The sequence below is a fragment of the Notothenia coriiceps genome, unplaced genomic scaffold, assembly GCF_000735185.1.
Source record: "Notothenia coriiceps isolate Sejong01 unplaced genomic scaffold, NC01 NC01_scaffold00021505, whole genome shotgun sequence".
Lineage (NCBI taxonomy): Eukaryota > Metazoa > Chordata > Actinopteri > Perciformes > Nototheniidae > Notothenia > Notothenia coriiceps.
In genome coordinates, this window is record NW_011354206.1 from 19,643 (window position 1) to 43,329 (window position 23,687).

Below are 23,687 nucleotides of genomic sequence, written 5' to 3' on the forward strand. Positions count from 1 at the left end.
TGCACATACTTTTTTGCCCGTGGTTCTCAAAAGACCTGGAGAGTTGCTTGGTGCGCATCTTAAAATGAAATAAACAGACCTTTGAGGGTGACATTCGCTTTAGGAACAAGTGGGTGGGTGGGGTTACAGCAGGGGTCTTTGTCTTTTTTACTGTTCGAGAGCGCCAAAAGAGCAGGACCCTTCACGCGATGGCGATGAGGTAGAGCAAGGGATCGCAGATACCGTCCGTGCTCGCGGGCGGATATAAAAAATTAAACCTAAATGCTCGTGAATTTTATACTTTTGCGGCCAGTTAATATGACCTGGGCGGCTGCCAAGTAAAGTCTATGTTGTGGGAGACCCTGCTATCCATCCATCCATCCAGTCTTCTCCCGCTTTCAGTGGTCGGGTCGCGGAGGTAGCAGTCCGCAGAGAGCCCCAAACTTCTTTTCCGCTGGCCACATCATCCGCTCTGACTGGGGGATCCCAAGGCGCTCCCAGGCGATTATAAACCCTCCACCGGTCCTAGGTCTACCCCTTCGTCTCTTCCCAGCTGGACGTGCGTCTGGAACCAGCCTCCATAGGACGCGCCCAGTGGTCATCCTAACTAGGTGCCCGAATCCACCTTCAACTGCTCCTTTCGAACGCGAAGGAGGGCGGTTCAACTCGAGTCTCCTCCGGAGGACCGAACTCTCGGCCTTATTCCCTAAGGGAGACACCAGCCACCCTGCGGAGAAAACCAATTCTCGGCCGCTTGTTTATCCGACGATCTTCGTTCTTTCGGTCATGACCCATCCTTCATGACCATAGTGTGAGGGTAGGAACGGAATATGGCCGGTAGATCAGAGAGAGCTTTGCCTTCTGGCTCACCCCTTTTCGTACAACGGTGCGTAAAGCGGAATGCAGTAACCGTCTCCCGCTGCTCCGATCTCCGACCCCATCGTCACGCTCCATTGTTCCCTCACTCGAGAACAATGACCCGAGATACTTGAACTCCTTCACTTGGGGTAAGGACTCGATTCCCTACTTGGAGTGGTCAGATTCCATCGGTTCCTGCTAGAACGCATGGCCTCAGATTTGGAGAGGCTTTGTTCCGCATCGCAGCCGTTCACACCGGTTGCTGAACCGGCAGTGAGTGCTGATAGGTTGCAGATCCGATGAAGGCCATCAGAACACATCATCTGTGCAAAAAGCAGTGGTGCAACCTTAGTCCACCGAACTGCAGACCGCCCTTCCCCAGACTACGCCTCGAAATCCGACCATGATATGTTACAAACAGGATGGTGAACAAAGCGCAGCCTTGGTGGAGGGCCAACCCTCAACTGAAATGGGTCGACTTACTGCCGAGGACGCCGGCACAGCTCCGCTTTTGGCAAGTACAGAGATTGGATGGCCCTGAGTAGAGACTCCTCACCATACTCCCGCACGCCCTCCCTATTAGGGCAATGGATGTCCACTCTCGCGGAGACGACCGACGAGTGGTGCGGTTAGCCAAAGGAAAGACCCCTATTTAGGGGCCAATGGATGTCCACTCTCGGGTAGCACGACCGACCAGGTGGTGCGATTAGCCAAAGTGACAGACCTAATGTTAGACCTTTTTACAGGCAATGGACGTCCACTCCGGGAGAGACCGCAGTGGTTGCGGTGTAGCCAAATGACAGACCCTAATGTTAGACCTATTTACAGGCAATGGAACGTCCCACTCCTCGGGAGACGACCGAAAGTGTGCGGTTAGCCCAAAGTGACAGCACCTAATGTTATCTATTTACAGGCAATGGAGTCCACTCTCGGGAGAGGACCTCCAGCATGTGTCCCTGAAATGTGGAGTCAGTTATTTCAACACTCTAGGTCAGGAGACGGGAAAAATCACCTCTTCTGTGGCCCCTCCAAGGACCCAAGGACGGACCACAACCTCCAGCATGCTGTCCCTGACAGGTGGGCACCTCCATAACCTTGGCACACCGTGAGTCCCCGGACTCCCGGACTTAAGCACTCCCCCACGAACTAAACCCAGATGATTCACACCCATGCAGAACCTATGCCCCTGGTAAACCCTAAAAGGGGGGTTGGATTTTGCGGGCTTTACCGTCCGGGCCCATCGGCATCCATATTCGGCCTTTATTTCACGGCACCACCACCGCTTCTGTGGAGAATTCTCATGCTCTCTGGTAACCCTTTAAATAGTCTGATAGCTACCAGGGCTCATCACCGCACTTTACAAGCCAGAAATAAGTTTAAATGGTCGGGAAAGTGTTTTTAAACGTCTGGAAGAGAGTTGTAGCCTGTCATTTTGCACGATATCATTGTAACATTGAACATCTCCTGGAAATGCACAGAAATATGTCATTTCCAGGAGAGATCCATGTTAAAATGATATCGTGCAAAATGAACAGGCTATAACCCAGTGAACAAGTGTTTGAGAAGCGGGAAAAGTTGTTTAAAATAGTCGGAAAAGTGTTTTAAACGTCGGCAGAGAGTTGTAGCCTGTCACTTTTGCACAATATCATTTTAACATTGAACAGTCTCCTGGAAATGCACAGAATATGTTCCATTTCCGGAGAGATTCCATGTTAATATGATATCGTCGCAAATGACCAGGCCTATAACCCAGGAACAAGTGTTTGTAAAGGCGGGGGAAAGTTGTTTAAAATAGTCGGAAAAAGTGTTTTTACAAAGTGTGGAAGAGCCTTTTAGGCCTGTCATTTGTTCAGGATATAATTAACATGTAACTCTCCCGGAAATGCACAGATATGTTCATTTTTCAGGAGATCAATGTTAAATGATATCCTGCAAAATGACAGGCTAAAACACCCAGGGATACGTGTTTGAAAGGCAGGGAAAATTGTTTAAAATAGTCTGATACCTCCAGGTCGCCACCGCATTTTACAAAGCCAGGGAAGGTGTCTGGAATCCCTGGGTTAAACATTGTTTAAATAGTCTGACACCTGGGCACTGTATTTGCCTCTGGGGAACCTTCAAGGTTATATGTCATGTTTTATTATTTATTTTAATAATCACATGATTTTTACAAAAACAGTATACACAGGTAATACATATATACAATAAGAATAAAGTATAACAATATACATAATAAAAACATGAAAAGTGGTGAAAATGAAGAAATGATCCGAAAATAGTGCCTCATAATGGCGGGCATGTGGGACAGTAGCCAGAGGACTCACAGCACACACACATGCAGAGACTCCGGTGGGCGGAGCACATGGCTTTTTTTACCCAGAGAATAAGTCTGTGAGGGTGGCCGGAGACGCAGAGGACAGGCTTCGTCCAGCCTCACTTTGTAACCAGGAAAGGAAGCAGGAATTCTGGCTGGCGGTGAGTGTAAAAATCGCATTAAGCTGTTTAATCGACAGCCGCAGGCACGGAAGTCTGGCCGCGGTTAACATTTGAAATGGCCAAATGGGCGTAAATCCGTCCGTTTCGTTAAAACTCCGGGGACTGGAGCCTGTGCAGGGCCCCAGTGAGACCTCCAGACTGTGTGCACTTGTTAGGACCATATGAACGTGTAAATGAGTGTTAGAAAGGTGCATAAGACGGTTTGAATCCGGACAGCAGCCGCTAAGCAGAGCGTCACTGTTCACCCAGGAGAATGAGCGGATTTGTGGGTAGGCTGGAGTGCTAAAGGGTGCATTAAACTGGTTTTAATTAAACAGAGTACAGGCTGCTGGTCACATCACACTTGTACCAGGCAATGAGCTGGATTTGTGGACGGAGGCGAAACTGAAGCGACAGCCACTGAGTGCACGGAAGTCTGGCCGGTTTCGTTTAACATTTGAATGCACGGGAATCCGTCCGTTTCGTTAATAACGCCGGCCTGGAGCCTGTGCAGGACCCAGTGAGAGCTCCAGACTGTGTGCACTGTGTTTAGGGAACCTTTGAACGTGTACAGAGTGTTAAAAGTGCATTCATCTGTTTTAATCCGACAGGCGCAGAGGTGCTGACGGAAAGCAGGCGGAACAAATTGATTATTTTACGGCCAGGAATAGAATGTCTGCAAGGCGGGAAGTGTTCCTGCATCCCATCCATAACTGGTAATAATTTGATTAGAAAGTGATTTCCAGGGCAGAAACGGGTTTTTAAATGTCGAAAAAAATTATTTTTTTTTTTTTTTTAACCTGTTTAAAAAGCACAAAGGATTTGAGTGGCAGATTCTTCATGTGTCCCAACAGGAGGCGCATCATCCCAGGGAGCACAGTGCGATTAATAGTAAAAAATACAACAAAAAAAGGGGCAAATCAATGGATTTAAAGTTGCAGGAAGCTCCGCACCACACACAGGTACATTCCTAAATCCCCACCATGGTGACCACGTGATTTAAACTAGTTTCTGGGGGGGAAAGCAGTGCGAAAATCGGATTAAACCCTGCTCACAGTGTGGTAAAAGTCAGATTGTTCAAAGACCCATAGTAATACAGGTCGGGCCGGGTCAGTGCTTGGATGGGACCACCGCCTGGGACTACCCGGCTGCTGTAAGCTTTTTTAGATGCAGCTACAGGCATGGTGACAAGGTACGATTATACCCTAAAAATAGGCCATGCTAAGCGGGGGTGGATTAGTTTCAAAGCATGCACACTCTGCTCATGGTCAGTTCTTCATCAAATAGACGGGGAAAACACCCTCGATTTAGCCCCTCACACACCCCCGAAGGAGCGGACTAAAGCAGCTCAGGCACGGCTCCCTCACAGCACACCTCTGCTCATGCACAGTCTCCATCAAGTAGACCGGGGAAAACACCTCGATTTAAGCCCCTCACACACCCGAAGGACGGTGACTAAGCAGCTCCAGCACGGCTTCCCTCACAATGCAAACTCTGCTCATGTCAGTCTTCCTCCAAAATAGACCGGGGGAAAACACCTCGATTTAGCCCCTCACACACCTCCCGAAGGATGGACTAGCAGGCTCCAGCACGGCTCCTCACATGCACACTCTGCTCATGTCAGTCTTCCATCAAATAGACCGGGGAAAACACCTCTTATTTAGCCCCTCACACACCCCCGAAGGACGGACTAAGCAGCTCCAGCACGCTCCACTCACATGCAACCCACTCTGCTCATGTCAGTCTTCCATCAAATAGACCGGAAAACACCTCGATTTAGCGCCCTCACACACCCCCGAAGGATCGGACTGAGGACCTCCGGCAACAGTGGCACTTCCATAACCTATGCACCGTGAGTCCCGGGCCCCCGGACTTAAGCACTCCGCCCCACGGACCTAAAACCCAGATGATCACACCCCTAAAGAACTCATGCCCCTGGTAACCCTAAAGGTTGTGGATTTTACGGAGCTTTACCGTCCGCAGCATCGGCATCCATATTCGGCCTTCTTCATGACACCACCACCCTTCTTTGGAGGATATTCTCACGACTCCTGGTAACCCTTTAAATAGATCTGATACTACCAGGGCTCATCGCACGCACTTTACAGCAGAAATAATGTGTAAATGGTCGGGAAGTGTTTTTAAACGTTCTGGAAGAGAGTTGTAGCCTGTCATTTTGCACGATATCATTTAACATTGAACATCTCCTGGAAATGCACAGATATGTCCATTTCCAGGCAGAGATTCCATGTTAAATGATATCGTGCAAAATGACAGGGCTATAACCCAGGAACAAGTTTTGAAAGGCGGGGAAAGTTGTTAAAATAGTCGGAAAAGTGTTTTTAAAAGTATGAAGAGCGTTTTAGCCTGTCATTTGCAGGATATAATTTTAACATGATATCTCCGGGAAAATGCACAGAATATGTTCATTTCAAGGAGAGGGTAATGTTAAATGATATCCTGCAAAATGGGCAGGGCTAAAACACCCAGGGTACGTGTTTGAAAGGCAGGTGAAAAGTTGTTTAAAATACTCTGATACCTCCAGGGCTGCACCGCATTTTACAAGCCAGGGAAGGTGTCTGAATCCCGTGGGTAAACATTGTTTAAATAGTTCTGACACCTGCACTGTATTGCCCGCCGTGGGAACCTTCAAGCGTTATATCATGTTTTATTATTTATTTAATAATCACATGATTTTACAAAAAACAGTATACACAGGTATACATATATACAATATAAATAATATAACAAATATACATAATAAAAAACATGAAAAGTGGTGAATAATGAGAATAATGTATTCCGAAAATAGCTGCCTCCATAACTGCGGGCATGTGGACAGTAGCCAGAGACTTCCATCAGGCACACACACATGCAGAGATCCGAGGGGGCGGAGCACATGGCTTTTTTTACCAGAAATAAAGTCTCTGAGAGGCGGGGAGGACTCAGAGGACAGGCTGCGCACCCACTTGTAACCCAGGGAAAGGAGCAGGAATTCTGGTTACCAAAGTGAGGTGACTGCACGCCCGTCCTTCTAGTCCCCCGCCTCTCAGAGACTTATTTTCATGGGTAAAAAAAGCCATGTGCTCCGCGCCCCTGGATCTTCTGCATGTGTGTGTGCCGTGAGTCTCTGGCTACTGTCCACGATGCCACGGCATATGAGGCAGCTATTTTCGGATACATTTCCATTTCGCACCTTTTCATGTTTTTATTATGTATATTGTTATATTATTATTATTGTATAGTATGTATACTGTGTATACTGTTTGTAAAAATCATGTATTATTAATAAATAATAAACATGAATATAACCTCTGAAGGTTCCCAGGGCAAATACTAGCCAGGGGTCAGACTATTCTAAACAATGTTTACCCAGGATTCAGAACCTTCCCTGGCTTGTAAAATGCGGTGCCGCACCTGGAGGTATCAGAGTATTTTAAAACAACTCCCTCCCTGCCTTTTCAAACAACGATATCCCTGGGGTGTTTTGCCGTGTCATTTGCAGGATTATCATTTAACATTGGACCCTCTCCTGAAAATGAACACTATTCTGTGCATTTCCAGGAGATGATCAATGTTAAATTATATCCTGCAAAATGACAGGGCTAACAACGCTTTTCCATACTTTTAAAACACTTTTCCACTATTTTTAAACACTTTCCCCCGCCTTCAACACTTGTTCCTGGGTTAATAGCCTTCATTTTGCACGACTATTCATGTTAACATGGAATCTCTCCTGGAAATGGAACATTATTTCTGTGCATTTCCAGGAGTATGTTTCAATGTTAAATGATATCGGGCAAACATGACAGGGCACAACTCTCTTCCAGACGTTTTAAAACACTCGTCCCCGACATTTAAACATTTTCTGGTTGTAAAGTGCGGTGATGAGCCCTGGTAGTATCAGACTATTTAAAGGGTTACCCCCCCCCCCCCCCCCAGGGCATGAGGAATACCTCCAAAGAAGGGTGGTGGTGTAATGAAGAAGGAATGGATGCCGATGTGCGGACGGTAAAGCTCCGTAAAATCCACAACCTTTAGGGTTACCAGGGGCATGAGGGTTCTTTAGGGTGTGATCATCTGCGGTTTTAGTCCGTGGGGAGTGCTTACGTCCGGGGGCCCGGGGACTCACGGTGCATGAGGTTTTATGGAAGTGCCACTGTTGCCGGAGGTCCTCAGTCCGTCCTTCCGGGGTGTGTGGAGGGCTAATCGAGGTGTTTCCCATGGGTCTTATATTTGATGGAAAGGACATGACATGAGCAGAGTGTGCATGTGAGGAGCCTGTGCTGGAGCTGCTTAGTCCGTCCTTCGGGGGTGTGTGAGGGGGCATAAAGCGAGGTGTTTCCCGTCTATTTGATGGAAGACTGACATGAGCAGAGTGTGCATGTGAGGGAGGCCGTGTGGAGGCTGCTTAGTCCATCCTTCGTGAGTGTGTGAGGGGTAAATCGCGAGGTGTTTTCCCCGGTCTATTGATGGAAGAGCTGACATGAGCCAGAGTTTGCCATGGTGAGGGAGCCGTGCTGGAGGCTGCTCTAGTCCGTCCCCTCTCGGGGGTGTGTCGGAGGGGCAGTAAATCCGGAGGTGTTTTCCCCCGGTCTATTTGATGGAAGACTGACATGAGCAGAGTGTGCATGTGAGGGACCGCTGCTGGAGGCTGCTTAGTCGTCCTATCGGGGTGTGTGAGGGGCTAAATCGAGGTTTTTCCCCGGTCTCAGTTGATGGAAGACCTTGAGCATGAGCATAGTGTGCATGGCTTTCTGAACTAATTCCACCCCGCTTAGCATGCTATTTAGGGTATAAATAAAGCAAATCGTACCTTGTCACCATGCATGTAGCTGCATTTAAAAAAAGACGTTACAGCACCGGGGTATTCCCAGGCGGTGTCCATTTTTCCAGCACTACCCGGACCCGACCTGTATTTACTATGGGTCTTTGAAACAATCTGACTTTTACACAGCACTGTAGCAGGGCTTTAATCCGATTTTCAGCACTCTTTCCCCGCAGGAAATAGTTAAATTCACCGTGGGTCACCATGTTGGGATTTAGGATGTACCTGTGTGTGGTGCGGAGCTCCTGCACTTAAATCATTGATTGCCCTGTTTTTGTTGTATTTTTTACTTATTAATGCACTGATGTCCCTGGGATGATGCGCCCCTTCCTGTGGGGACACATGAGAATGCACTCAAATCACTTTGTGCTTTTAACAGTTTAAAATTATTTTGTTTTCGACATTTAAAAACCGCTTTCTGCCCTAGGAAATCATTTCTAATCATTATGCCGTTCATGGATGGCTGCAGGACACTTCCCCGCCTTGCAGACAGTTATTCACTGGGGTTAAATAATCCAATTGTCCGCCTGCTTTCCGTCAGACACCCGCGGCTGTTCGGATTAAAAACAGATGAATGACTTTAACCGACTCATGTACACCGTTCAAATGGTTCCCCTAACACCAGTGCACACAGTCTGGAGCTCGTCACTGGGGTCCAGCACAGGCTCCAGGCCGGCGTTTTAACGAAACGGACGGATTTCCGTGGCATTCAAATGTAACGAAACCCAGACCTTCCGTGACATCAGTGGCTGTCGGGATTAAACAGTTAATGCCTCAGCCTACCCACAATCAGCGTCATTGCCTGGGTAAAAGTGTGATGTGAAGCAGCCTGTACCTCTGTTTAATTAAACCAGTTTGAATGCACCTTAGCACTCAGCCTACCGTCACAAAATCCGCTCATTTCCTGGGGTGACAAGTGAGATTGTTAGCGGCTGCTGTCGGATTAAAAACGTTAATGCACTTTTAACACTCATTTACCACACGGTTCATATCGTTCCCTAACACATGCACACGTCTGGAGCTTCACTGGGGCCCTGCACAGGCTCCAGTCCGGCGTTTTAACGAAACGGACGGCGAATTACGCCCATTGGCATTCAAAATGTTAACGAAACGGGCCAGACTTCCGTGCGCATCAGCGGCTGTCGGATTAAAAATCCTTAATGCGCTTTTACACTCACGCAGCCAGAATTCCTGCTCCTTTCCTGGGTTAACGAAAAGTGAGGTGACTGCAGCCTGTCCTCTGAGTCTCCCGCCTCTCACAGACTTATTCTGGGTAAAAAAGCCATGTGCTCCGCCCCTGGATCTCTGCATGTGTGTGTGCCTGTGAGTCTCTGGCTACTGTCCACATTCCCGCATTATTGAGGCACTATTTTCGGATACAATTTCTCATTTTCCCACTTTTCATGTTTTTATTATGTATATTGTTATATTCTTATTGTATATATGTATACTGTTTATACTGTTTTGTAAAATCATGTGATTATTTAAATAAATAATAGGAACATGAATATAACCTGAAGGTTCCCAGAGGGCAAATACAGTGCCAGGCTGTCAGGACTATTTAAACAATGTTTACCCCAGGATTCAGACACCTTTCCCTGGCCTTGTTAAAATGCGGTGCGCCCTGGAGGCTATCAGACTATTTTAAACAATTTTCCCTGCCTTTCAAACAGTATCCCTGGGTGTTTTTATGCCTGTCATTTTGCAGGATTCATTTAACATTACCCTCTAGACTGAAAATGAACATTTCTGGCTTTCCGGGAGAGGTTACATGTTAAATTCTTATCCTGCAAAATGGACACGGCTAAAAGGCTCTTCCACACGTAATAACACTTTCTGATAAACAACTTCTCCCGTTCTTCTAATACTTGTTCCTGGGTTATTGCCTGTTCATTTTGCAGGAGGTTAACATGGATCTTCTCCTGGAGAAATGGACATGATTCTGTGCATTTCCAGGAGAATGTTCAATTTATAGTTATGTGCAAGTTTATGAGAACAGGCTTTACTTTATACCTTCTCTTGTACGTTAAAATCTTATTTTTTCCGACTTATTTTAAACTACTTTTCTTCGGCCTTTCAAACACTGTGTTCCTGGGTATAGCCGTCTGCATGTTATTTTATCATTTAACATGGAAGTCTCCTCTTGGAAAATGGACATATTCTGTGCATTTCCAGGAGTATGTTCAATGTTAAATGATATCGTGCATTAAATGACAGGCTATTACTCTTCTTCTTCCTAGACTGTTTAAATAACTACTCCCCTACCCATTAAACATTATTTCTGGCTGTAAAGTGCTGGCGGTGATGAGCCCTGGTAGTATCAGACTATTAAAGGTTACCAGGAGCCATGAGAATATCCTCCACAGAAGGGGTCGGTGGGTGCCGTGAATAAGGCCGAATATGGATGCCGATGGCGGACGTAAAGCGGGCGGGCACCGCAAATCCACCCCCTTTTAGGGTTACCAGGGGGCGATGAGGTTCTCCAGGGTGTGACATTCTGGTTTTAGGTTCGTGGGGGAGTGCTTAACGTCCGGGAGTCGGGGGGACTCCACGGTGTGCAAGGTTCATGGAGGTGCCCATGCAGGGACACATGCTGGAGGTCTGTGGTCCTCCTTTGGGGGTCTTGTGAGGGGCCACAGAGGGTTGATCTTTCCCGGATCTCCTGACCTGGATGTGTGAAAATTAACCTTGAGTTCCCACGATTTCAGGGACACATGCTGGAGGTCTCTCTCCGAGACGGTGGGACGTCCATTGCCTGTAAATAGGACTAACATTAGGTCTGTCACTTTGGCTAACCGCACCACTTCGGTCGTCTTCCCGAGAAGTGGACGTCCATTGCCTGTAAATAGGCTAACATTAGGTCTGTGTCACTTTGGCTAACCGCACCACTGCGGCGTCTCCCGAGAGTGGACGTTCATTGCCTGTAAAAAGTCTAACATTAGGTCTGTCACTTTGGCTAATGCGCACCACTGTCGGTCGATCTCCCGAGAGTGGACATCCATTGCCCCTAAATAGGGTCTTTCACTTTGGCTAGACCGACCACTGTCGGTCGATCTCCCGAGAGGTTGGACATCCATTTGCCCCTAAACTAGGGACACGCGTGCTGCGGGACAATGAAAACAGTCTGAGAAGCAGCTTCACATTAAAGCTGAATCTCTGTACTCCCAAAGCGAGAGCTGTGTCCGGGTCCTCGGCAGTAAGTCGGACCCATTTCAGGTGAGGGTTGGCCTCCGCCAGGGCTGCGCTTTGTCACCAATCCTGTTTGTAATATACATGGATCGGATTTCGAGGCGTAGTCGTGGAGGAGGTGGTCTGCAGTTCGGTGGACTAAGGATTGCACCACTGCTTTTTGCAGATGATGTGGTTCTGATGGCTTCATCGGTCTGCGACCTTCAGCACTCACTGGATCGGTTCGCAACCGAGTGTGAAGCGGCTGGGATGAGGATCAGCACCTCCAAATCTGAGGCCATGGTTCTCAGCAGGAAACCGATGGACTGTCCACTCCAAGTAGGGAATGAGTCCTTACCCCAAGTGAAGGAGTTCAAGTATCTCGGGGTCTTGTTCTCGAGTGAGGGAACAATAGATCGTGAGGTGGGCCGAAGAATCGGAGCAGCGGGAGCGGTACTGCAGTCGCTTTACCGCACCGTTGTGACGAAAAGGGAGCTGAGCCAGAAGGCAAAGCTCTCTGTCTACCGCGCCATTTTCGTTCCTACCCTCACCTATGGTCATGAAGGATGGGTCATGACCGAAAGAACGAGATCGCGGGTACAAGCGGCCGAGATGGGTTTTCTCCGCAGGGTGGCTGGTGTCTCCCTTAGGGATAAGGTGAGAAGTTCGGTCATCCGGGAGGGACTCGGAGTTGAACCGCTCCTCCTTCGCGTCGAAAGGAGCCAGTTGAGGTGGTTCGGGCACCTAGTTAGGATGCCACCTGGGCGCCTCCGTAGGGAGGTGTTCCAGGCACGTCCAGCTGGGAAGAGACCAAGGGGTAGACCTAGGACCAGGTGGAGGGATTATATCTCTTCGCTGGCCTGGGAGCCCCTTGGGATCCCCCAGTCAGAGCTGGTTGATGTGGCCAGGGAAAAGAAAGTTTGGGGCTCTCTGCTGGAACTGCTACCCCCGCGACCCGACCACGGATAAGCGGGAGAAGATGGATCGATGGATGGAGCTATCCAATGTTGCAGAACTCCTACACTATTATGTGAAGATTATTCATCAAATAATAAGCATTATGTTTGTTCACTTAAAGATATTTTAGATTGTTAAGAATTTAATTAATTACTTAATTAATTTAAATGTAAGCTGTATATATATTTTAATATTGTCCAACATATTGTAACACCAGCGTACCAGCAGTGTGAAATATGTATTCATGTATTCTCTCACCCGGTGGCTTTGGATGCCAAAGCAGAGCTCCTGGAGAGCCGGGCGTTGACCTCGATGATGCAGTACTCCAGAGAGGAGGGGTGGAGGGCGTACTGGATGTTGCACTCGCCGATAATACCAAGGTGACGGACGACTTTAATGGCCGTTTCACGGAGCATGTGGTACTCCTCGTTGGATAGTGTCTGGCTCGGTGCCACTACTATGGAGTCACCTGAAGAAGAAGAAGAAGAAGAAGACACATTTATCCTCAAGTAGCCTCCGAAGACAGAGTGCTTTTTTTGGACAACAGAATAGCAAACAGAACACGATCAAACACAGCAAAAGTGAGAACAGAATACTGCAACTAATTCTACAACACAGAGCACAATACTCTGAACACGAACACATCAGTATGTAGTGAAGGTTTTAGCACCTGTGTGGATGCCCAGCGGGTCGAAGTTCTCCATGTTGCAGACGGTGACGCAGTTATCAGCCACGTCTCTCACCACCTCATACTCCACCTCCTTCCAGCCCCTCAGAGACTTCTCCACCAGGATCTGACTGCTCATGGCCAGAGCCTACAGCACAATACGCACAGATTATAATCAGATAAAATTATGTGTGCCAACTTTACAAAGCTGGTGAAGAGATTTACATATTGTGAGATACTTTTTGAATGTTCTCAAACACAACACAATTCATATTGGTTTTACAAATAGAATAACATTAAAAACAGACATTATTTAGTGGAAATAATTAAGAATAATAATCAACCTGCACTTTTTGATTTAATGGTTTAACATACCAGTGCAATTTGTTTGCACTTAATTTATTTTTCAGTGAAGGACACCGTGTGTGGCATAACAGCTCCATGGACCTTAATACAAACCAGACATCAAAGGAAGGGAGAACATTTTCATAGAAGCACAGTCAAACAGATGGCTGTGTATGTAAAAACAACCAACAGACCAATAACTTAACAATATGATGCATTTATGCATGAATTACAGCCTCCATCATTAGCATCTTTCTCGTCAAACCCTAAAACCTCAACGTTACATAGACTGTGTTTTTAATTAGTTAAGGATTCAAATCATTCAAATATATTTGCAACCAAATGTGATACCCTGCATAAAGGCCATGTGCCAGTGGGTAGATACTCTTTTGATAACACTGAGAACATAGGGTTAGAGGAATAAGTGTTTACCTTGGGTTTTCATTTTTTATCTTTGTCAAATATTGGACCTTGTGAATTATATATTTGCTCTGCACTTGATACCAAACTGTGGAACATCCGCTGAGCATAACCAGCAAAGACTCACATTGAAACATCCAAATGAAACAAAAAATGAACTATTTTGAATGCAAGACGAGAAAAAGAGCAAATCATCAGCACTTACTGGACGGCTTAGAAGAATATGCAACATTTGAAAGCAGTCTGTCACACACCGTTCATTTGGCAGCCTGTGATCACAGATTATAACTGCCGTCAGACACAGTGTGGTGCTGGACGAGCCTAAAAGAATGTTGCTAAGCAACTGCAAACTATTCCCTTCCTGGCAGAGCACCAAAAAGACATAACTAAGCTATTTCAAAGCTTCTATCATTGTACAAGTGAATGCTTCAAACATGGATGAAGTTATAACACTTTATAACGTTTAGGTAGAATGCTTCATTGCTGATTTGATCTGCATGATAAAAGAAAGCATAACAAAGAATAACAAACATAATTTGGTACAGATGCTTCCACCGTCCCTACCCTGCGGCATTTATTCTGACCTTGTTGGCAGTTTCCTCAAGCATCTCTTTGTTGGCACACAGACCAGAGCCCAGACCCCCAAGGGCATAGGCCGATCGCAGCATCACCGGGTAGCCAATCTTCTCTGCTGCTTTCAACGCTTCAGACACCTGAAAGATGCACACAAACACTTGAAAACTAAATATGTATATATCCTTTGTCTCAAAGTTCACAGAAAGAAGATGATACTTACCGACTCCACAGCGAAACTGGGGGCAATCTTTTCATTAATCTCCTTCAGTTTGTCTGAGAAAAGCTGCCTGTCCTCTGTGGCCATGATGGACTCAACCGGGGTTCCTAGGACCTTCACACCGTACTTCTTCAGGACACCACTCTGGAATAATTCAACTCCTGAACACAAACACACAGGCAACCAAGACAAATAAATCAGTGGTCGTTGGAAAGATTCCCACAAAACCATGCATATGGCAGTTTCTATATGCTATCCCAACAACAGACGTGCACATATCCTTGGTGAGAGTTATATTTCTGACCCTGTAAGTGCCTTGCAAAGTAGGAATGTAAACCCTATCCCTGACAGTCACTATGTCCCACTACTTGAATCCCCACAGGGAAACAGGACCACAGATCAGCAATCCGATACATTGACACAAACAGCTGCACACATCTCACCACAGTTGAGTGCAGTCTGCCCCCCCATGGAGAGCAGGATGCCGTCTGGACGCTCGGCCTTGATGACTTCAGTTACAAACTGTGGCGTGACGGGCAGGAAGTAGACTGAGTCGGCCTGCTTGATGCCCACTTCGTTGGTCTGGACCGAGGCTATGTTTGGGTTCATGAGCACCGTCTTCAGGTTTTCCTCCTGCAACGACATTGTCACGTTTATAACATTCATGACTTGAATTGCCTATGGAATGTTTGCCAATTTGATAAGCAGGGAAATACACATCATTTTTGTCTTTTAATAATGATAACAAATGTATTTATACAGCGCTTTTCTTTACGATGTAAGTGTTTCACAAAAGGAATGCAACCAGAGAAGGGTCACTAAATAAGAATAAGGTCAATAACATGAGCACAGAGGAAATTAAAGACAATAAACTATTTTAGAAGCGGTCTTAGCGTAGGTCTCCGTGTACACTTCCAGTTTTTAATGTGCAACTGTGGTTTTACAGCCAGGTCTTTGGGTTGTAATACAACTTTTTGACCTTTTAACTAGTCAGTATGAAGAAGCCTCAGGCGTTACTGATAACATTAACAATGACTGTTCTGAGCCCACCTGCCCAATATCAGGACATTAGAACTGAAGCAGCAGAGAATAATTCAGCCTCCCTGATATTATTGTTAAAAATGTGTGCTTTTCGTACTTTGACTTGTCAAAATGGCCAATTAATTCTACAAGGACTGGAAAGGGACACTTTCTTAAGTTTTGTAAACGTCTACAAATGTTCAGTCTTGGCTCAGCAGACAAACTCATCCCTCTGCGTCACATGAATGCACTAACCCCTTTTATTTTCACATATAGCTTTATTTTGAAATGCTTATACATGTTTTACCCAGTAATTGCCTCAGAGAGCTGTGAACTGTCATTTGAAGCAAATGTTTTGTAAACAGTCAATAATATAATGTATATGTTTAGCCACAGCTTAGCCCAACACTTCTCTCTTACCTTCATGGCCTTGATGGCCTGAGACCCAGAGTAGTCAAACTCTCCAGCCTGACCGATAGACAGACCACCGGAGCCCAGTATCAGCACCTTTGACACCTGCAAGTAAACAAACATGAAGAGTCATTATCAAAATATAATCCAGGCATTCAGGTTCCTGGGTGGATCCTTCTAAGGTCATATCATAACCTTTTTTCTGTATCTAAAGCAGATACAGATTCCTATTTGTTATTTGTTATTCTTGTCTTTATAACCGTTCTAACTATTTGACTCATTCACTAATTACCTTAAAACAACAGCTAAAAGAACATGCTGTTCCTAATCCCTGTACGTGCATAACCATGATATACCTGTTGGACATACTTTACCTTAGCTCTGGGCGGTATGTAAGGTTTCGCAGGCATGACAGACATTACAGTGGCATCTTTTCCTTTCTTGATCAGGGAGATGAAGGAATCAAAGAGGAACTGTAGAAACAAGAAATAATGGCAATATAACCAGTTTTCTAAATTTGTAATTCACTTTTTGTAAGTCTAATTAATACTACTATTGACTATGACTCATTTTAAGAATGTTATTATAGTGCGTGTAGTCATCATGAAGCATTTTAATTCATAATGAATGCTTCAATAACCCCCCTGAGATGTGGTCTTCATATGAATTGTTACCCAGGATTCTCCAGCAGAGCTTCAGCTGCATGTTGGTAGAGAGGACAGGTCTCATTATCCTGCCCTGACATGACAGAGGTTACAACATGCTTGGCCCAGGATTCAACTACAGCCCCCCCCTGTCATGTTGTAGAAAAGGAGTGTAGAGCCACCCACGCCTCACTGTGGAGAAAGGGATTGGCACCTGTGGCTCTGGGGCAGTTGAACATCAATCACCAAAGATGATTACACCTTTCATTGCCGGTGATGTAGGAACTGCACATTTATTATATATGATTGATTAAGCATTTTGTCCCGTTAATATACCATGCATACAAACAAATGATTTTCACCAGCCACCTGATAGCTGCTTTTGACAATCACACAATTCCTGTTTCAATGGAAGATGTCAACTTATACTTGAGAAGCAGCCAGATAAGAAACATTTTGTATAACAGGAACTTTATGAATAACTATCAAAGTCTTTATTTACCTCTGTGTCGGTGGGACCGCCTTTTGCCTCGGGATGAAACTGGGCCGTGAAAACAGGCTTAGTGTTGTGCATAATGCCCTGGAAAATATTTGATATAAGAGAAAATTAGCAAAAAAGTATGCATTTAATACAGAGGGATTCAAGTTTATTTTTGGTAAAATTGTGTTATTTTTATAACTTCAGGTGTGATTGTCGCTTGACATTTTGGTATTATAGAGAAATGGGTGTTTTTATATACAAATCCTTTAGAAAGAAAATGTCAAAGTGCCATGTTGTTTATCACAGAGGGGAATCTACCTCATTGGTGCCATCATTGGCGTTGACAAAAAGCGGGCTCCACCCTGGGGGCAGCGAGTGGCTGTCTATGCCGTAGCCGTGGTTCTGCGCCGTGATGAAGGCCTGACCCGTCCTCACATTCAGCACCGGCTGGTTCTGGCCTCTGGGAGAACGCAGACAAGCAGAAAACACAATATTTTATTTCTGTTTATATGCAAGTGAGACGACACACAGTCATACCAATGATGTCACACTATTCAACTGATCAACTGGTGGAAGGAACACCAATGTATGATGCTCTGCCGGTTTTCAAATGCTTCCACTTTGCAGATGTTATAAGAGGAGCGTGTATTAGATACATTTGTTAAGCTTAATATGGAAACACCCAATATGATTTGGCCATATGTAAAATTATCTTTTGTTTGTTTGAGGATTATCTAAGTGAGTGTACACTTTGCCTTAATTATGCTTATGCATTGCAAGTTTTACCTGTTGCCCATTGGAAGCTTGTATGACTGAGCTCCGGCAGCCAGAGCTGTGATCTGGTTGCCCATACAGATCCCGAACACTGGCTGTGGACGATCGCTCTCCAGCACCTGCACAGCGCAAAAGAACATTCAAATTACATTTATTGAAAATGCAGATCATGATATATATATTTAATCTACAGTATGTGATGAAAATAATCTTGAGAGAGAATTAAGTTCCCCTAATTATATGACTCTAAACTTGAATTACCGTAAATTAAAATAGGGAAAATAATGTAAAAAATGGACTAGTTAAAATCTCCATACATCCACTAAATATGACAAATACTTGACAAAGTCTAAAAGACTATGTTACAATTAGAATGTCATTTTACAAACAATTTCCAGCCTCCTTAAAGCCTCTTTTTAATTGACAAAGAAGTGAAACTGTAAATAGCAACACTTTGTGGGCAATCTTCGAATAAAACTCAAATCATTTAAATATTAAAAGAGCATTATGTTGTACCTTGCGGACGTTGTTAATGAGTGTGTTGGCCAGCGACGGATTTCCTGGTCCATTGGAGATGAAAAGCCCGTCGTAGTCCAGACTCATCAAGTCCTGATCCCACGGGACGAGGTGGACCTCTGCACCCCTCTGCACACACAGACATACAGAACATACACTCTGTGATATAAAGGCATGATATTGTACTGTAAGTTCACCCTAAATAACTTTATAGTTGTATACTAATTTGGCACCAGCTGAGAATTCCTGCCTCGGGTTGTGAACAGTTTGTCAGATCTAACATTACCATCTCATATTTTCTAGGTCAGTTCAGGTTGAAAATGTGACACGTCTTGACTTGTTTTTTATATTTATGCAGACAGGGTCATTTGGGGCAACGTCATAAAAACGTCATCTCCAAGTCTGTAAACTAAGAAGGATGCACACTCAACAAGAAAAGTGATTTATTTTTTACACCGCTTTTTTTTCTCTTACCTTGACCAACAGGCGAATGATGTTATGTTTAATACCGCAATCAACCGCCACCACTTTAATTGGGTTTCCTTTTCCAAAGATCTTTGTTTCCTAGTGGGTAAAAAGACACCGGAAAGAAAAGTTATCACTAATCAGCAGCAATTGTCCACAGAGAGAACATGATCTGAGTGGTCATATTTTACGCGGCATATTGTGCAATGGGAAGAAAAGGTGTTTTGGGATGTTTTTTGTTATAGCAGCTGTTACCTTGGTTGAGACCTCTGCTACCAGGTTCCTCTGGTTGGGGTTAGATATCTCCACAGGCTGCCCATCAAATTCTATTTTCGCCAAAGCTGTGCCCTGAGGAGAAATCACAAGCACAATACCAGTTCATCAAACAACTGCTTCATCAATTGTAAAAGCAGTTCACACCTTGACATTTACAGTACCTTATCTCTGATTATCTTGGTCAGCATTCGGGTGTCTATTCCAAACAGTGCAGGGACCTTCAACGGGAGGAAAGTCACATTTTAAAATGTACCAGCAGCAGACTTGCCTCTCTGAGATTACATCGGAAACTTTGAATCCATACCTTCTCTTCTTGCAGCCATTGTGCCAAAGACTTGACAGAGTTCCAGTGGCTGTACTCGTAACTGTAGTCTTGAACAAGAAGACCAGATACCTAGAAACGCCAAAGCACAACCTTAAAAAAAAGGTCAAACTAAAAAGCCGCTGTCGATAATTGCTTAATATCACTTCTAGGTTTTGTGTAATACTGCAGCTCTTGCAGGTGAATGGTGTCAAGAATACTTCGAGCATGGTTCATGTTGTCTTTCATTTATTAAACAGTAAAATACTGCACTGTTGTTGTGCTGTTATGTGTAGAAATGCCACTAACTATTATGTGATGCATTTTTTTGGCTATAACATGTCAGAATATAGTTAAAAAGGCCAGTCAGATCAAATACATTTCCGATTCCGATAGCCTACCCCAAAACTTACAAGGTTTAATATTATAGGAGGCTCAAATCAAATTTATATTCTACTATTACTCTCAACATACATCCATATGGCTGGGAGGGGTAGTGTACATTATGACCAATTTAATTCCCGAACAAAAACTATAAGGCAAATAATAGAGTAAATAAATGCATGCTGAAGGACATGGGAGTCAGTGATATGTTTTGTTTTTTAATATTGGCTTGAATTGATATCAATAATCGTGGGATGCCGTTGTTATCGGTATCATCTACGACATGTTTGGCATCATGACATACCTACTTCAGACAATATAAGAAGATTTGTTTTAGAAGAAACCCAGAATAAAAGGGTGAACCTGAAAATGCACAATATGTCACCAAATTAATTATGATTCACCCTTAGGGGGAAATGAATGTCTGCACCAGATTTATTGGGAATCCAGCTAATAGTTGTTGAGGAATGTAGTGTCAACCCAGCGATGAAGTTTAAAAAAAAAAGAAAAAAGGAACAAATATCACAAAGGTCGTTGGGAGTATGATGGATGTGGTTATAAATGGCAATAGCAATTCATGTTAAAATTTCAATCTGGACCAAGGTGGAGCACTCTCCAACAGACTGACAGGATCAAAGCAGGAGTTGGTAATTGCAGCACCGAGGCCTCCACCAATCCTGACACCCCCAAACCCCCACTGAGTTTCATACCTGGATGCGCTCTGACTCCAAATGTTTCCTCAGGCCAAGCTCATCCAGTTCCTGGCTGTTGGGTACCCCATAGTTTCCCACTATAGGGTAGGTGAGGGTCAGGATCTGACCTCTGTAGCTGGGGTCAGTCAGGGCCTCAGGATACCTAAAGAAAGGATACGATATTGTGATGATAACGCACATCGTCATATTATCGTCTCATTATCCTCTATAAAGTGAAAAAATGCAGTGTAACTTCATCGTGTAAAGAAATTTGAGGAAAATGTAACAACTGGATGCAAAGTTGTGAAGCTCAAAGCCAGGTTCATATTTTAGTATTTACCATCGGATTTATTTTGTTGATTTAAAACAGATCTTTCTTGAATCTAATGTAGATCGACTTATGTCAGCATATCTCCTTCTTACCCCACTAGGCCAGTATTGAAGACGAGTTCCCCGGCTACAGAGGTATCATGCCCAAAGGAAAATCCTTTCATCCTGGTGCCATCCTCCAAGACCAGGTGGGCTGTCTGGGCCTGGGATTTAAAAGAGAGCAGGCAGATGGCAAGATAAATCTCCCCCAAGAATAATGCATTCCCTTTATATGAAGAGTTTGGAGAGACCAAAGGCAAAAGTTTGAAATAGATGTGTTGTAGGCTTATGAATTAAGTAGTGGTGGCTGGATGAAGTGAGACTCATGCTGAAACTGCAGGACAATGTGAATTGTGCTGTGAATGCTGAGACAGACAAATCTGTTCTCTCTCTGTGTGTGTGTGTGTGTGTGTGTGTGTGTGTGTGTGTGTGTGTGTGTGTGTGTGTGTGTGTGTGTGTGTGTGTGTGTGTGTGTGTGTGTGTGTTCATGCATGTCCCGATATGACCTCGAGGTAGGCACCGTCTCTTATAGTATTACTAAAGACTCCTATTTCCAAAAGCACCATAGATGTATAATTTGCCTTGTTCAGTCATATTGTGTGGTAGTTGCAATCAGGGTGCACCTCCAAACTGATGCAACACACATGATGCATTCCAGCAGCTACAGCATGATACACATTATCTGAGAAAAACAAATCTGGAAATCCGGTTAGATAATAATGAAGACTATTATGTTTTTGTGGTTTACTATTTACTTTTTGTGAGTTAATACTTTAAGTGTGTCGCCGCACCAAACTGCATTCAAAATAGGGCAATTTACTGTAGTATTTGTCAACTGCACTAGCACATACTTCAGGCAAGTATTTCACTTGTGTATTTTATTAACATGAACCCACCTGTGGATTCGGCGTATTGACCGTCCACTGGAAACAATTTATTTAACACAGTTCATACTTGTTCAACTATTTACTGCAGCTGTCGCTCAGAAAGCTTCGTTTCTAAATGCAAGAGCACTATGATGAATGGAGCTGGTTAACTATACCAAGTTAAAATAATGTCAAAAGAAATGCTTTCTCTTCTGTTGAAGGTATGACGAAAATAGAAGTAGCCCTTGATTTAAAAAGAAAAATGTGTAACAAGTTCTTACATGTTTTAAAAATGTATTTTTTAACGCCAATGAATCACAAACAATAAATGTGTCAGCGGAATGTGGCCTGAAGCCCAGAGGAACACCGTGTCCGCACCACATTGAAGGCACTTCAAAAGTTAGTATCGTGCATTTACTGTACAACTGACAACAACCACTTTAACTCACACGTAGTCTTACCTTCATACTAAAAAGTTTAGCTGTTTGAAGTCTCAGCCATCCCGAAGTGTTTCCCACTCTTCTGCCAACAATGCATCCTTGTCTCAGAGATTTAACAACGCTATGAGCTAACAGGATAGTTGTCATGTTAGCCTACGTTACTCTTTAGGCAAAGTGGCACGGTCGTGAATGAAAAGTTTTCCGATATAAAAATGACTTACTATTTAAACTGTCTAACAACGTCTACAATGAATTGTAAATTGACTCTAGGAGACACTAGCTCAATGGGATTTGGATTTTCCTCGTGTAGGTTCAACTGCAAGCTTGAAGTTTATCATGATTGGTTGATGAACAGTTGTTTTTCTCACCGCTTGAAGCGCTCAGCGTTTAGATTGGTCTTCAGGAAAACGCCCTACTTTCTCTCAAACATGGATGAACCCAGCATTCACATCTGTTGAAATTCCGAAACACACTGATAGTAGGATCATGGATGTATGCTACAAGGCTAATAAGTTCAACTTTTTCTGGTTGGCCAACATTTTAACATCTGAAATATTTAAAGACACGTTTTAACTGCATTAGTTAACAAATATCTGGTTCAAGTTATTTTTGCATTTAGCTTGAGCACCACTATATGGCTAGCTAAAATTTCAAATAGCCTTTCTGACAAATATGTTTAATTCACATTAATTTTAAACTGCTGTATATTATTATGTTTTTACAGTGATTTCATAAAAGAAAAACTACTTCTAAAAGGCCTACACAAGGGGACATATTGATTACATTTGGTTCATTTCAGGTCATTGAAAAGGAACCACAAAAATTGCAAGCTGAATGAGAATGAATGCACCTGCTAACAAAAAGTTGTGTGTATGTGAGGCTCTATCTGTCACAATCATAGACTGTATATAAATGGACGTAGTGTCCGTGACGTCACCCAAAGGATTCTGCAGAGTTGCCGAGAAACCCTTAGTAGGCGGAGTCGGCCACTAACGGCTTGACAGCGACGTCAGAGTCTAATCCCGCCTGCTCCAAATAAGGGCAAAGAGGCGGAGCCAAGGCGGGACCTGCTGCCTCCGAACTGGAAGTAAACAGAGCTAGCTCAAGCTAAGAAGCTAAGCTAACATGAAATACATGCATACCAAGTTACTGCTAACAGGTATGCATGTATTTCATGTTAGTGTAGTTCCCCTATATAAACGTTACATTCATAATCAAATGAGACAATCTGCAAGAGAATTAGCTATATTTTGTTATTCTTAATGCTTGTCATTCACACGTTAAGAAAAGACGGACTCCACCGCCCGGACCTAACGGAGCCCCAGTGGGCTAGCTCCGGGACGCCGGCTGGAGCTAGCCCCCTGCGGCTCCGTTAGCTCCGGCGGCCACCACTGGGATAATTGGGTCCCCTATTAACATTTGCTCCCGTTTTGGATTATGGGCGTCATAGCCATAGACTATAAAAGTATTACCCAAGGCTGAATCATAAACTAAAATGTATATGTATTCAGACCCGGCATCATGGGCGGGCCCCATGGGGCCGGGCCCGTCCATCCAG

At 44.4% G+C, this 23,687-nt stretch overlaps 1 protein-coding gene across 1 annotated transcript in view; it reads right to left on the reverse strand.

Annotated features, from left to right (window-relative positions):
* Positions 1-22,425, reverse strand: part of cps1 (carbamoyl-phosphate synthase 1, mitochondrial) — a gene marked incomplete at its 3' end in the record, with an annotated part of 41,654 nt that extends 19,229 nt beyond the window's left edge. Inside the window, exons 1-18 of the mRNA XM_010780226.1 lie at positions 22,151-22,425; positions 20,878-20,987; positions 20,473-20,617; positions 19,382-19,471; positions 19,239-19,295; positions 19,057-19,149; positions 18,811-18,900; positions 18,337-18,465; positions 17,833-17,939; positions 17,365-17,506; positions 17,068-17,145; positions 16,296-16,394; positions 15,931-16,026; positions 14,934-15,123; positions 14,494-14,651; positions 14,282-14,410; positions 12,936-13,080; positions 12,524-12,734 (exon numbers count right to left, since the gene is read on the reverse strand). Coding sequence (XP_010778528.1) covers positions 12,524-12,734; positions 12,936-13,080; positions 14,282-14,410; positions 14,494-14,651; positions 14,934-15,123; positions 15,931-16,026; positions 16,296-16,394; positions 17,068-17,145; positions 17,365-17,506; positions 17,833-17,939; positions 18,337-18,465; positions 18,811-18,900; positions 19,057-19,149; positions 19,239-19,295; positions 19,382-19,471; positions 20,473-20,617; positions 20,878-20,987; positions 22,151-22,276 — 2,195 coding nt within the window. The remainder of the gene's footprint in view (positions 1-12,523; positions 12,735-12,935; positions 13,081-14,281; positions 14,411-14,493; positions 14,652-14,933; positions 15,124-15,930; positions 16,027-16,295; positions 16,395-17,067; positions 17,146-17,364; positions 17,507-17,832; positions 17,940-18,336; positions 18,466-18,810; positions 18,901-19,056; positions 19,150-19,238; positions 19,296-19,381; positions 19,472-20,472; positions 20,618-20,877; positions 20,988-22,150) is intronic.
* Positions 22,426-23,687: the final 1,262 nt, after the last annotated feature.